Below are 15,812 nucleotides of genomic sequence, written 5' to 3'. Positions count from 1 at the left end.
AAAAGCTAATTTTGCTATGTGTGTGAAAATCCATTAATTTTAACAAATACTAAATCTGAACTCTCTATTTAAGAATACAATAATTTTAGTCTAATTATTTTATCTTACGTTTCATTATGAATATTAATTAATCTCAAAAAATTATTTTATACTAAAATAATAAAATAAACTATTACATATATAAAAAATGAGATAACTAATGAGATATTCAAGAATATCCTTACCTAAATTCTCTATCCATAATCTAGAGAATAACGATTATTTGCTTTGCCTTAACATTAGTTATAATCAAATTAAACCTCTTTACAGCATTCCTTTCTTTGGTCATCATTCCCTCCTCAGCTACCTCAGCTACAGAAAGAATATATTCCTTTGCTTCGAGGAAATTATTTTTAACTTGATAAACCAAAAAATGTGATAAAAATGACATCGTAAAAATGAATATTTAAATCAATTCTCATATATTCTATTATATATTTTTTATAATAACATTCGCTATAACAATTAAAAAATTATCTCAACAAACAACACTATCATAAAAATGCTCCAGTGTATATTGTTTTAAATGTCTTGTCTCTACTCTTGTCACTCTCTCAAGAAAGTTGACAACCAAGAAAGGAAAAATTAAAAGAAAAAGTGAAGGACATTAGTGGAGAAACCAGGCTAGAAAGCAAAAACCTGAGAATTTGTTTCTATTTTATTTGTCACTTTTCTGTTCTTTGTCTAAGAGTCAGTCCAAAGGATAAAGTTAGAAATTATTAACAAATATGCAATTATTTTTTTTTTAAAAAAGAGTGTGAAGTAAGTGAGACCTCATTTGTTGTTTTGTATGTATATAATTTATTTATTTTTTTAAAAAGGAGCTTCACCCTTTAAATGTGAGGTCCAACAAAAAAGAAATTATTTAAACTTTTTTGGTATTGCTCGATAATTATAAGAGGAAATTCAATCATAGGCTTTTAAAGAAGAAAGAGGAGGATCATTCTTTTATCTGAAATTTGTCAAATCATCTACAAATTAAATAATTCTAAAAAAACTGAATATAACTTAAATAATAATATGAAAATTGTCTATCAGATGCAATATATTGCTACTATTAAAGAAGAAAAAGCAAAGAGACAATCTCCCCCCCCCCCCCAACCCCCCCCCCCCCCCAAAAAAAATAATATATTGCTAATGCTATTAAGAGTTTACATTATATACCTCATCAATAATATAATAAATTTGTACAATTATGGCTAGATAATTTATAAATAAAAATTTAACCCATATGGACAATGAATAAGAAGGATTGTGTATAGCGTGCTAACAGAGGCCACGTTACATATTGAATGAATAAATCAAAATAATCAACTAATTCTTTGTCCATGTTTATGCTAGCTCATGGGAAGCTTCTTGATTACAAATAATATTATTACTTTGGAAAGTGCTCTTTCCTTTGTTTATTGTGGTAAGTCTTTAAGGCGAAGCTATAATTATGCTTACGAAATTTAGTAATTTTAATTTAAAAATTTATATTTATGTTAAAAAATATACTTAATATGTGTGAATTTTAGCTTCGCCTTTGATTGAGGCAAGAAAGGAAAGCTTCTATAGTCAGATAAAATTTTACGAAAAATAATATATTTTTTAATTTCATTTTGTTTATAGGAGGGGACAAATCTTTTTTTTTTCCAATGTGTTGATACAATTGAGCCATGAGAATGCAAAGGTCCTTTCAAATAATATTAATAAAAAAAATAGGTGTCTCTTACTTTTTTTTCTTCTTCTTTTCTAATATTCTCGACTCTTCTATACTTTCGATAGCACAATAAAATAGCTTTGCGGAGATGAAGCAATAGCTTTTTTTTTTGAGAATTCAACAAAAGATTTTGGACTTTTTTCATCGACACCTCAATTTTTCACTATATAGGAAAGAATATTCTTAGGAAGTTTTATATTCAAAGCTTTTTTTTGGAAATTTTTGCAAGATTAGCTAGACAAGCACCACATTGACAGAACTATATATAAGTTCTTACATTCCATGATCCCCACCACCAAGGCACCAAACCCAATCATATATAGCTCTTTTATTTTTATTTTATATTTTTCATTTGACACTTTTGAAACATTAATTAAATAGTTCATTTTTCTCTAAAGTTTATATGTATATATTTATTTAAATAAAGTTATATGTATACTCTATGAGTGTAGATAATAGTTTATACTATCGTATCATAGATATTTATAAGTTATAATAGATAATCTTTTTGTTTAAGATTATAAATTTCATATTTTAAGGAGATATATATGTAAATATTATTTTGATCAATAGATAATATTTTTTACACCCAACGACTTATATAACTTAAACTCAACTTTATTTAATAACATTAATCAATAACCTATAATAAATCATAAGTAACTCGATATATCAAGTTAAATTACACAACTAGTATAAAAAAAATCATTCACTCTCAATGTATAACATTATTTTTTTCTGTTTTAATTTACGTGACTTTCTCTCTCTTTCAAGCAATTTGAAAAATAACATTTTTTCGTAACAAATTAACTTCTAATTCTTCATTGTATCCTCAGTAAAATTATTTATCATCAAATAAATTCTGATCAAATAACTTCACATAAATTCGATCGAGACAGAATGAGTAATTCTTTATGAGGCCAATAGTGGTACCTTATGACTCTATATAAACTATTGCCATCCTTCAAACTGATTCGATGAGCCTCTAATTATTTTTCTGATCATTACCAAAATGATCAGTTCATACCCTACAACCGCCGCTGCCACCACCATCACCGCCGTTGACTGCCATAAACAAGTCCGGTCGTGGAGGCTCCTCCGCTCTCTCGTGGAGCTACTCATCCCCACTTGCAACTGCACCTTTGTCGAAAACGACAAAGAAAACGACAAGAATATTCCCTACAACTTCAATTACAATAATCACCGTCATCAGTTATCACTATCATCTTCCTCTGTTATGACGGGGACTATCTTCGGCTATCGTCGAGGAAAAGTCAACTTTTGTATACAAACAAACCCTAAATCGAGCGCCACCCCGATTATCCTCCTTGAACTTGCTGTCTCCACCTCCACTCTTGCCAGGTATATTCAACTGTGTGATCATCTTATGTAAGAACTTAGAGGATTTTAGAGATAATCCTCTTTCAATTATTTGACTATACTATATATGTCTAAACACATCGCTCATTTTTATGAGCTAAACACGTGAACTATTTTTAATTTTATTGAGTGACAATGAGAATTATTGGTGAAATCAAGAATTTTGTTAAGAATATTCAAGATTCAATATGTATCAATAAAAAGTAATTTTAATGTATGGGCCTAAGTTTTTTTTAATGAGTGCTAACATGTGGAATATATTATGCTTTTCGAGTAATGGTGTAATTTGAACTTAGATATTTTGCCTGCTTTGATATTATATCAAAATTGTATGATTATGTCAAGCCTTGGAAGCAGCCTCTAGCAGAAATGCAAGGTAAGACTGCGTACAATAGACCCTTGTGGTCGGGCCCTTCCTCGAACCCTACTCATAGCGGGAGCCGGGCTGCCCTTTATGTCATTTAAACGATCAAGCATATTTATTTAATTAATTTAATTATATTATGTCTCAATACCAGGGAAATGCAAGGAGGAGTTGTGAGAATTGCTTTGGAGAGTGGCAATAATAGTGGAGATGGAGATCAACCCCTATTAAGGATGTATTGTAATGGGGAAAAGGTAGGATTTGCTGTGAAAAGAAAACCTACAAAAATTGATTTACAAGTATTGGCACAAATGGAATTAGTTAGTATTGGAGCAGGAATTATTCATGGGAAAGAGATAAAAAATGATGATGATATTATGTATCTTAGAGGAAAATTTGAGAGGGTCCATGGACCTTATGATAACTCAGAATCATTTCATTTGATTGATCCTGAAGGAAGTATGGGCCAAGAATTAAGTATTTTCTTTTTATCCTCTCGTTGCTGACGTGTTTGGGATTGAGACGTAATTGATAGTCCTCCTTGATGATTGCATGTATGTACATATGAGGAGTACTATTTTTTTTGGACGATCACGTTCATTCAAGTATTAGAATTGAGAGATCTCAAGTTTAAGCTTTGGAGATGGAAAATTGATTTACGTACCCCTTCAATTAGCTTATTCGAATATCGGATGGTTAAACACAAAAATATCAGAATTGAAGTGTTTTGGAGTTTTTCATGCATGGGATAGTGAGCTTTTGCATGGTGTTAATTGTTACTTGTCATTTTGTAATTTTATTTTATGTCCTTTATTTGTTTATGAGTGTCTCTTGGGTAGCCATGCATGCGAAATGCCTATTTTTTTGAGTTATGCATAATTGCATGACTTTTTCCATGTGGGAATATTTGCATGGGGTGTTTGTAGCAACCTAAGATGAAAATTGTATGGAAAAAAATAAAAACAAAGGGAAGGATTTTTTTTTATTCTCATATTGCTTAATTTTTTGTCATTAGTTCATTTCGAGCTCATTTATTTGTTTTTATGCAGATCTAAATTTTAATTATTCATATTCAGCCCATTAAGTGGGTTTGGTTTTTAGGTCTGAATTTGAACCATTCAGATTCATCCTATTAAGTCAATTTGTTTTTTTTTTGTTTTTTTTTTAAAAACCTCTTAATGGATCTAAAAAGATCTGAACGAATTAGATCTGTGAGAGAGTCTTAACAACATTCAGACTTATTAAATAAGCTATAAAATATTACGCATCGCCTCTCTCTCTCTTTGTACGACTTTGCTCTCACTGTTACAAACTTTTTTTCTCTCTTTTCTGAATCAAACATCAATTTTTTCCTCTTGAAATGATAAGTTTTCATAATCTTTACAAATATTTTATTAATATTAACAATTTTTATGGGGTGTATTGATGTTTGTCAAGAACTCTTGTTTCAATAATATTTTTGGTGTATTGATGTTTATCAAGGTTTCTGGTGAGAAAAAATACTAGCTATGATTAAAAACATTAACTATGTTTACATATTTGAGGTTTCTTATTAGATTTTAGTTTTAGACCATTAATAGTATTGAGACTCTTTGATCATCAAATCCACTTATAAGATTACACTAGATATATTATCGTTGTTGAACTACGTACATAATTGAGGTGTTTTATTAAAATTTTGCTTTAGACCACAATTTTATTGAGACTTTGTATGATCAAACTCTTTTGTGAGATTGCATTAGATATATTATTATTGTTGAACTATGTATATACTTGAGGCCTTTTATTAGAATTTTATTTTATGCCACTAATTATTTTGAGACTCTTTGATCTTCAAACTCGCTTGTATGATCAAATCTGTTTGTGAGATTACACTGGATATATCATTATTACTGAACTAGGTATATACTTGAGGTCTCTTATTAAAACTTTGATTTAGACCGCAATTAATATTTAAAAATATTCATTATTTCCTTGTATATAGTTTTGACATTAGTACTATAGTAACTTGTCTTTTCAATTTTTTTAAATTTTAGTAAAATAACTATAGAACATTGTTTGGTATTTTTAAATTTTAAATTAAACTATTTAAAGTTAATACACTAATAATATTTTTTAGAACTAAAATCAAGGTATTATATTGCAATAAATGACTAACATTCTTAAAAGAACTTTTTTCAAGTTATATACTTATTGTTGAACTATGTATATTTTCTTACTATAATTTTGTTTTAGGTAACTATTTTATTAAGAATCTTTGATCATCAAATTCGTTGGTATGATCAAACTCACTTGTGAGATTATACTATAATGTAATGTATTGGTTTATGTGAATCTATTAATTTTTGTCCAAATTTTATAAGTATTAAATAAGTCACTAAATATTTATTATATATTAATTAGATATTGTTGTAAAAACTCATGTCCAATGAAGTAGATGTGGAAAACAAGTCAAGTGTCATTAGTCGTACAAAAGTCAACTTTGTGGGTTGGGTGGAGTAGCAGCAATGAGGTTAAGGATTTGTATTAATGAAAGTAGGACAAAATCCATCTATTCAATTTCATTATCTCTACCACACAGCCTTATGAATAGAAAGATGTTCACATGAAGACAAAACAACTAGATACCAAGAGAGAAAACACTAAACTACAGGGCCATGGCAACCAGATCTTGCTATAGAATTACCAGAATATACATGACTTCTGCCGGTTCTTTCTAGAAATTAGTAAACTTTTAACAGAACATTCTAGACTAAAATACTAAAACAAAAAATAAATATGTCATTTATTTTGTGAAAAATTTCTTAATGTCATTATGAAGATAATATATTTTAAGTTATAACAGGATTTTATAAGTTTTAGATTGTAGCAGTAAAAATCTATCAAGTTATAACAAATTTTAAAATATTATGCAATAAGTAATTAATGTATTAATGAATGAATTAAAGAAAAAGGTTATAAATGTATTCAATCAGGACAGTGGTAACAAATTATGAAATTAAATTCCTTTATTTTCTCAATCAGTTCAATCTTGTACGATATCTTCCAAACTGATTTTTTTTGTCTCCTACGTCTTGTCTTTCTCCTCTGTCCAACAACTTTTCATCAATTTGAAAGAAAATTTAATTGGCATTATCATAGAAAGTGAAAGATTCTTATCAATACTTATTCAACATAGTGGTAGATGAGATTGTACACGTTTGATATTCAATAATTTTGTTTCCTTTTTTAAATTTTTTTTTTGTTTGTGTAAAAAAATTTCATTTGTTTACCTTGTCCAAGTTAATACTATTACGAAATTAATCTTTTTCACATTTATTTGTTCAAGATGAATCATGTGTCAATAATTAGAAAATGTCAACACTGGACGACATAACACAATATGCTTCGACTATTCAGATTCTTATTTTTTTTTAGATAAACACCAACTTACCTCCATAATCCAGTCGACAAGAATTGCACGCATACTTTGTGTGATATCCAACTGGAGTGTTTCCATGAAATTTGATTGCGGCCTTCTAATTATCTGGAGAAAGACAAATTAGACTTTGCATTAGGATAAGTTTTGCAACTGAAAAAGACAACGGCTACTACTTGACACTATCCTTTTTAAAATGGATAATGCGTCAAAGAATTTTATGTCTAATTCAATTTTGTACAAAATAATGACTTCTGAGTATATTCAGTATTTTTTTATATATATCATGATATGAAATTTGCATAATTTTAGAACTAATTTGTTATACTTTTATATTGACAACGATTTTTGTTGTTGCAAGAAAATAATATATTATTAGTATAAAGTATGTATTATATTCGTATAAAACTATTAAAAAGTGTATCTATTTGGCATGAATATTGTATATTTTGGTATGATTTTGGTATAGTTATAGAATATGTTAGTTTTTTCGATATCTAATTTATAGTTATATGTGGCATTAAAATGGTATGAAAATTTGACATACTGTGTCAACATATAGATATTTGTTACAGTTTGTATGAATTTTGGTATGACTTTGTTACAAAATGCATATGCATTTGCATGATTCTGATATAAAATGTGTATAAAAGTTGTTTCTACTTTGGTATCATGTAATTCTATGACATTAAATTTATGATAGAATAGGAAAGTATGTTGATTTTCAAATGGAAGAAATTATATAACACGTGCAACGCATGTCGTCGGAAGGGACACAACAGAAAGACATTCAAATTATCCTGCTGAAAACTAATCATAATTTCTTTTTATTTTAATTTAGTTGTTATTGTGACAAACACATATTTTGATGTTTTCGGTCTTTTAACTCAATGAATTCCGATTTCAGAATATTTATTATATGTAATACGTAATCCTTTGTGTATGCTTTGTTTTTCAAATGTAGACTCAAAAATTAAAATTGGTTAATGCTGGTATCCACATGGTATCCAATTGGTATCCACTTGAAAAATTAAGTCCACCAATGAATGCAATTGGTATCCAACTGATATCCAACTAAAAATATTAAGTCTAACCATGTATGCAATTGGTATCCAGCTGAAAATACAACATCTAATTAAGATTTCAACCGAGTAAGCCATGCAAAAACTAGTTAATGTTGTATCCAATTGATATTGTCACGATCCAACCCATCGGATCGTGCGGGCACCCACTCTATGACTTAGATAGGAGAACGCTTAACCCCTTATATAAAAAAAATTGCGGAATTTAAAACAAAACTTGAATAATTAATCCAGAAGTTTATAGAAATCTGTAATAATACACTTGTACATAAATAACACATGAAACCTCCATGGATACTAGTCTAAAACAGGTACAAGAGCTTTTAAGAGTGGTAACATAAGTAAAGAACAATGACACAACTCCCACCATAAAGAAGGAAAAAAGAAGTTGTTAGACGATCGTCTTCGTCTTCACCTAAGAGACATAACTGATCCTGCAATCAGACTACACCAAGTGGCATAACAAGAGTAGTATCAGTACAAACAACACGTACTGGTAGGCATCATCGTTCAATCTGATACCCACCGCATAGTATATGAACAGAAAAATAAGAGAAATCATAATAACTAAACTTTATCAACTTGTCCACCCCAACCAAATAAGTACGCTCCTTACTCTCTCTCTTAAGGTCTTCACCACTGTACGCTCCAGTGATTTACTACCCACTCTAGTTACAATCTGAGACGTGTGGGCTATGGACCCACCTTACTAATGTTCATTCATTCCAACCATCTCCACCTAACAACCTTAACCGTTCAATAATTTCACCTAATTTTCACTGGCTTTGGTCTAATTGTCTCACAACATAGGGTCCTAGCCATCCCATAACCATACTTCCTAACTAAATCCGATTCTAGATAACCACCACTACTACCACAGTTACTCGTGGAAACTTCAATGTTACCCTACTGGTCAATAAGCAACCTCCACCTCTAAGCCTATGAATATAGACTACTTTATATAACACATATGGCATACCAAGGCCTAACACAACCCATCCTCTTACCCACCAATAAATTTATACCTGCTCACAATTCTTTATAAATAACACCCTCAACTTAAAGGTTCCCTTACCGGTCCTTAATCCATAGTTCATTATTCCCTAGCATTATTATTACATGAAAAATACAGATATCATCAGGTGCTCTTATGGAACCACTCACACACACATACTTGGCCCTCTCAGGGGACCCAATCCAGTCATATCTGTGTCAGAACGTGACACCCGATCTAAATATGTGTCGAAACGTGACACCCGATCCAAATACGTATCGGAATGTGACACTCGATCCAAATATGTGTCGGAACATGACACCCGATCCAATCATCCATACTAACCATAAACTATCAATAATTGACCACATTATATCACCAACAGCATGTTCATCACAAAACAAACCATCAAGTGATCATTTGCATAAAGTCTAACATGTTTTCCCTAATCATACTCACCTATGCCTATCATAAATAACTCAATAAGTACATAAGACATTTCCGGGAAACATGGCATCGCCTACGCTATCGAACCCTTAAGGTTTATATTCAATATATACTTGTTTTATATATTATATACACACTACTATACCCATTACAATTTAGCCGTCTCTATGCAATAATATCAAAATCAATAAACTTCCTCAATCATCACAACGTCTTTTTACCCAAGTCACATTCGAATTAAACCCTAACATAATCGATTTTTTATCCGTGACCCATGACTCACAGCTTAGTTATACGATTTCTCATTAAATTCTCTTCTATACTACACAATAGGTATAGATTTACTACTTAGAAAAGAGAAGCCTAGCTTACTTGGGCACCAAACAACTGTGGAGAGATAATGCATGTTGAAATCCTTCGTTCCAGGTGTTCTAAAGGCAAGACCGAATTGAATCCCATCGGTTGAAAGCCTTCCAATGCTGAGATTCCTGACCCTCTCCTTCCCAAGTCAAGAACAACCTTTGGAGGATTTTTGCAGTAACCTCGCTTCTAACTTACACTTGGGAGAAGTCGGGGGAGATTTGCGACTTAAGTTCTGACCCACGACCTCCCACTCTGGCAACCACATTCCCGCTTTAGTGGTGCCGCTAATGCAGGACCACCCCTCTCTAGCGGGATGGTGGGACCAGTCGAGTAAAACTTTTGGTTTTCTTCTAATCTTAACTAACGATGGTTCGGATCATTACAAATATTTATCTGAAAACCTTAAGTGTAACAATGTATCCAATTGATATCTAAATAAAAATTCAAAATATTTAATTCTTACTACTTTGTGTATGCAGTGTTTTTCAAAAACTAAAATTCCAATCTAGATATCATTTTTAATTAAGATTTCATATCCTTATTGAATCAAGATTGAATGAATGTTACCATTTTTCGTACTGAAAAAAAGAAAAAATTATGTTACTTTACAAAATTTAGTTTTGCTATGGTTTTTGAGTGCCGACCACGTCTAAGGTATCTTCCTAGGGCGTAATATGTTATAAGTTTTTTATTTTAAAAAAATTATAGTGTGTCTTTCAATTTATTTGTCTTACTTTTTTTTAGTACATTTTAAAACATTAAAGAATGTTTCTTTCTTTGTTGTCAATTTTTAAATTTAATTTTTCACATGACATGTTTAAGACCACAAGATTAAAATATATTTTGGTATACATATCTAATTTAGTTTAAGACCATAAAATTGAAAATTCTTCTTTACTTTTTTCAAATTTTGTCTCATGTCAAAATTGGACAACAAATTAAAACGGATGGAGTACTATTTATAGAAAAAGTAAACTTTTCTCATTAAAAAGAAAGAAACAACTTAGTTTTGCTTATTGAAAAAAAAGTGTCAAAATGATACAACGAGATCCTACATAAGGCGTCTAAAATGAACATTGCTTAGTTGAGGTGTCTAAGTGAAACTTGGTGCCAACTTTAAGGGGTCATCGATGGCTTCTGCTCAAAAATAATTTCAAATATACTAACAATTATGCATCTTAAAATATTTTCACAAATTCACTTTGATTAGGGTTAGAATTCGCTTGGCAATCATATTCTTCCTCATCACTTCGCCTTATAGTTTTTTCGATTTCTTTGTTTGCTATTGTTGTCGCAGTTTTCGATCACAATCATCAGGCAATCACAAGATCCTGATCCTGGCAATTATGATAATCTTGGTGATCTTGCAAATCGTACTAATCTTATTAATTCTACTAATCATACTGATACTGGTGATCGTAACGCCCCAATCGTGTGGAGTGCTACTAATCCTACTAATTCTATTAATCGTCGTACTAATTCGTCATCTACTTCTTTTTCATCCGTACTTGCGCCTTAATATGTTTCTGTTTTACTAGATAGCTCTATCTTATCAACTTTTACCACTATTCCCTTGCTGCATCTTTCTCTAGTACATCTACTAGTCTTCCTTCTCCTTGTCCTTTACCAGGTTACTCTCCCTCATCAACTTCTTTTCCTTCTATTCCTCATCAACATTAAATATGAAAAATAAAAAATAAATAAAATTTATATTAAATAAATTAATTTGGATCTGTTATCACTCATAATTAAGTTATTGCATTAGTAATTCCTAATTAATAGATTTATATGATGTAATGTAAAATCTTACGTACATATATGAGGTAATTTTTCCAACGTGGCTACATTAAGGGAAAAACCCATCCCACATTCAGTAGGACACCTTTCTGGTGAACAATTTAAACAAATAACCAATTTTTCACTTATTATTCGGGGTGACAATTGGGCTGGTTAGGTCAAGTTTGGAAGGGTCATAATGGATTAGGACAACAATTGGGTCAAGACTCAATCCAACCCAAATTTGTTTGAGTCAAAATGAATTAGATAATGAGTTATATAACGAGTCAAGATCCAAACCAACTCAATTTTTACTAAGTTTAATTGTTTTATTTGTTTTTTGAACTATTTTAGTACCTAATAAAATTATTATTTTTCTTTATTATGACTATATATAACATATCCAATTGAAAAAAAAGTTTTTAAAAAATATTTTAACAAGATTTCTCATGAGTCAATTCGGATTACATATTAACCCAAATAACCAATCCAAACTTAAACGGATTGGACGGATTGAGTTTGATTTTGCCATTATGACTAGTATTGTCCTATTATATATATAGGAACTCATCAAGAAAACGAAAAGAGGAAAACAGGGAAGATAAAAAAAGAGCAGAGTGAAACTAGTAGCTTAAAGTTTTAAGAGAAACCGAACTATTAATTTGTGTCGAGGGGGATTCATAAATTTTCCTATGAAGCAGTAGAAAAAATCTCACATGGCTTTTGGAATTAATGATCACTATAATTACCAAAAAATCATTTTTTAAAATTATGCCATTAAAAGAATTTTTTTTTAATCAAAGTTCCATCTTTACCTGAGGAGTTAGGCACTACTCCAACCTATTCATTCCAAAAATAGTAATTACTCGGAGGAGGACATAGACTTTGGCCTCCGATACATAGTGTAGATTGAATGAAACCAATCCAGGGGCAACATGATTGCTATAACTAGGCCAGGGAACATAAATTTCATCTTTGGCTGTAGCAATGTTAACAGTTTAGTTAGGAACTACATACAAATATGTCGCAATGGGATAATAGAAAATGCTGACTTCAAGTCCAGTGATTTGAATTTGTTGAAAGTATTGTTTTTTTGAATAGTAAACTAGTAATTCATCTCCAACTCCTCCGAAACAACATGCCTCCATCCTTGATAACGCCGACAGGACGGACATGAAATTTGGTAATAGCCCGTTCATCATCAGGCACTGGCACCGTAATTGCTAATGCTAATACTTTACTCCACGAATTGGTTCCATTCAAACGCCATACTTGGAAATCCGCCAACGGGCTAAAACATTGCCAAACAAAGGCATCCTCCATCAGTGATGGAACTAATATGGGTGTTCAATGTTTAGCTCCCGACTACCTTGAAATAATACTTCTTCCAACTTTTCATCTTTCAAACACACAGATAAAATAAATTTGTCTTGGCTTGACTCATGTATGATCAATATAAACAATTCCATCATCACCTACAACTATATTATCAGCACCATGAATGTCATAGCTTACCGGTAGCTTCTCATTCATCAATTTCCATGGCTTACTCTTGGTTGAAAATAGTTGAACATCCTGTCCATCTGGATGATATATTAATCCTACTAAACAATTTTGTAATCTTTTGAACAATGGTCGTATCCTAAACCATAAAAAGCATAGAATTGCTTCTCACCGTGAAGGGAGATTGGACTAGGGATTCTTCTTAATTCTCTAATGGCTGGGTTCCACAGAACAATATTGCAAACAGAGTAAGTTAGAAGAAATAACCCACGGCAAGAATTCACGTATACGGAATTACATAAAACTGTTGGAGGAGTCTCAAGAAGAGACACATCAACAGAATAAGATGGGGCGTTTATGGTGCATTGGTATATTTTTCCCGTGTCGATCCCAAAACAACCCAGAAAGATTTTTTGATTTTTGACAATCAATTTTGCATTGCTCACGCCGGTGAAGATTGGTGAATTCAGCATCTTCAATTACTGAACGCCATAATTTGCAAACCACCTTAAACCGTATAAGTGATTTCACAGGAAGTTTTATCAGTACATCTATTACAATATCATGGACAATACTAATATTCGCCATTCTGATGGGCTCGACGAAACAGAAAGTTTCAGCATATAGAAAATGGGGTTAGCAGTGAAAGAAAGAGTATCTCTTTTTCTAACAGATAAAAGAATCTAAAAATCAATCAAGTGTGTGCCACGAGTGCTCTGTCTTCGAAAAGGCAGAATGCTGAGGAACTTCTAGATGAAACTATTTCCGAGTTTTGGATGCCACCATTCCGGCCTATTATTGATAGGAATTTTACCGGGGCATTGGATTCTCACCAATGTTTTCGTTACTCAAGCCTAAATCTAATACTCCATTCTTATATAGTATAAGAGAGACTCGAGGCAGAAACTAATAGACGAGTCCTGCTTCAACAAGGAGAAAAAGTAATTTTTTTTTAGATATGTATCGAAAATATATTTGAATTATTAGTTTCATCCTTGAATTGTTGATAACACATTTCTACTTGACTAACTAAATCTATATACACCCATGACATAACAAGTGGTTTCAAAGCATGAGACTTTTAATAAAAATTAAAAAGCAGAGAGAAGTGTCAAAAACACTTCTAAATTTGGAAAGAATTAAGGGTATATTTAACTCATGTTGCAAAATTGAAATATATTTAAATTCAGTTAGTTAAATAATTATAGGATGAAATTAATAATTCATGCTGAATTTAAAAGCATTTTCAATATTATTTTTTTATCCTTTAATTTAATAAGTGTACAATATTTCAATCGAAAAGTAGTGATTTTTTTAGCAGTGAGGTCCTACGATTCCCTAAACAAAAAGAAAAATTTCTTCTCAACTATATTGTAATGTTTCTTGTCATTATCCAATAATTGGCTACTTTGTTAAATTGTTATCATTATTATTTTGTGTACCTTACCAGTCACGGAATTTAACTAATTTTGGGTTACGTGGTGAATCAATACAAAAGGCAAAGCAAGAATCTAAAAGACCAGAGACCCTTCTGAGTGGTCCAGTGGTTTGGGCTTGGGGCTACATGTTAGAGGTCTCAAGTTCGAAACCCCTTGCCAGCGAAAGCAAGGAGTTTGCCGTCTGGGTCAAGCTCGTCGCACCGAGTTTGCCTAGTGCAGGTTACCTCTCCTATGTGGTTTGCAAACTGTTGCATAGGAGCGGGGTTTTTACCCTATGCGTACCCAAAGACTAGTGGCTGCGGGTTTCCCTTGTCATAAAAGAAAAGAATCTAAAGAGCAGAATTAATAAGGCAGGAATAAAAGCACAAACAAGTAATAATCTAAAGGCATGTACAACCGAGAATCAATAGGGAAGGAATCAAAGCACAAGCAAGCAAGAATTTAAAGGCGAGTATGACTAATAAGACGAATGATAAAACTAAATAAGACCAGAATGATTTCCCCTGGTTTAAGACCCTAGATATTTGAAACTTCGTCTCTTGGGGATGACTTGCCTGTCAAGTCTCACTTACACGCCAACCTTGTGTCTCTCATCACTAAACTTGCACTCCAAGTACTTTGTTTTGGTCTGCTCAATCTGAACCCTTTAGACTCCAGGATTTGTCCTCAAACTTTCAGCCTAGCGTTAACTCCACCGTGAGTCTCATCAATTAGTACTACGTCATCTGCAAATAACATACACTGTGACACCTCTTCATGGATATGATGCGTCAATTCATCCAACATCAAGAAAAATAGAAATGGGCTAAGAGAGGGATCCCTGGTGCAACCCTATCATAACTGAGAAGTGTTCTAAATCTTCTCCTACTGGTTTTACCCGGCTCTTGGCTTTATTATACATGTCTTTAATCCTCTAGTGTATGCCACTGATACACTTCTGGACTCCAATCACCTCCATAGAACCTCTCTTGTGACTTTATCATAGGTCTTTTCTAGGTCAATGAACACCATAGGTAAGACCTTACCAAACAAGCTCATTAACTCCAGAAAATGCAAAACCTTTTCTTGTAAGAAACTAAGGTGCCTAAGATGCAAGCATAAGCAGAATTGTTGACTATACTCTTCCAGATGTCACAGCTTGCGGCCCCAGTTAAGAGCCATTTGATTGCTTGATATGCATTGACGTGTATGTGCATAGGATTTAGAAAGGACAACTACTTCTCTTTATATTTTTAGAAAATTGCTAGCTTCTTTCTTGTGATGCCAAAGGAGCAATTCTGACATTACCTTCTATAGTAGCATTTC

At 31.8% G+C, this 15,812-nt stretch overlaps 1 protein-coding gene across 1 annotated transcript; it reads left to right on the top strand.

Moving 5' to 3' along the window:
- Positions 1–2,753: 2,753 nt before the first annotated feature.
- On the top strand, positions 2,754–3,991 carry LOC129869955 (protein MIZU-KUSSEI 1-like). The gene is made up of 2 exons (XM_055944509.1): positions 2,754–3,103; positions 3,640–3,991. Exons 1-2 carry the CDS (start codon positions 2,754–2,756, stop codon positions 3,989–3,991), a joined length of 702 nt encoding a protein of 233 aa, XP_055800484.1.
- The last annotated feature ends 11,821 nt before the right edge of the window (positions 3,992–15,812 follow it).

The sequence above is a fragment of the Solanum dulcamara genome, chromosome 10 (assembly GCF_947179165.1).
Source record: "Solanum dulcamara chromosome 10, daSolDulc1.2, whole genome shotgun sequence".
Lineage (NCBI taxonomy): Eukaryota > Viridiplantae > Streptophyta > Magnoliopsida > Solanales > Solanaceae > Solanum > Solanum dulcamara.
The sequence above is the reverse complement of the archived record's forward strand: the minus strand, read 5'-3'. Positions and strand labels throughout refer to the sequence as shown.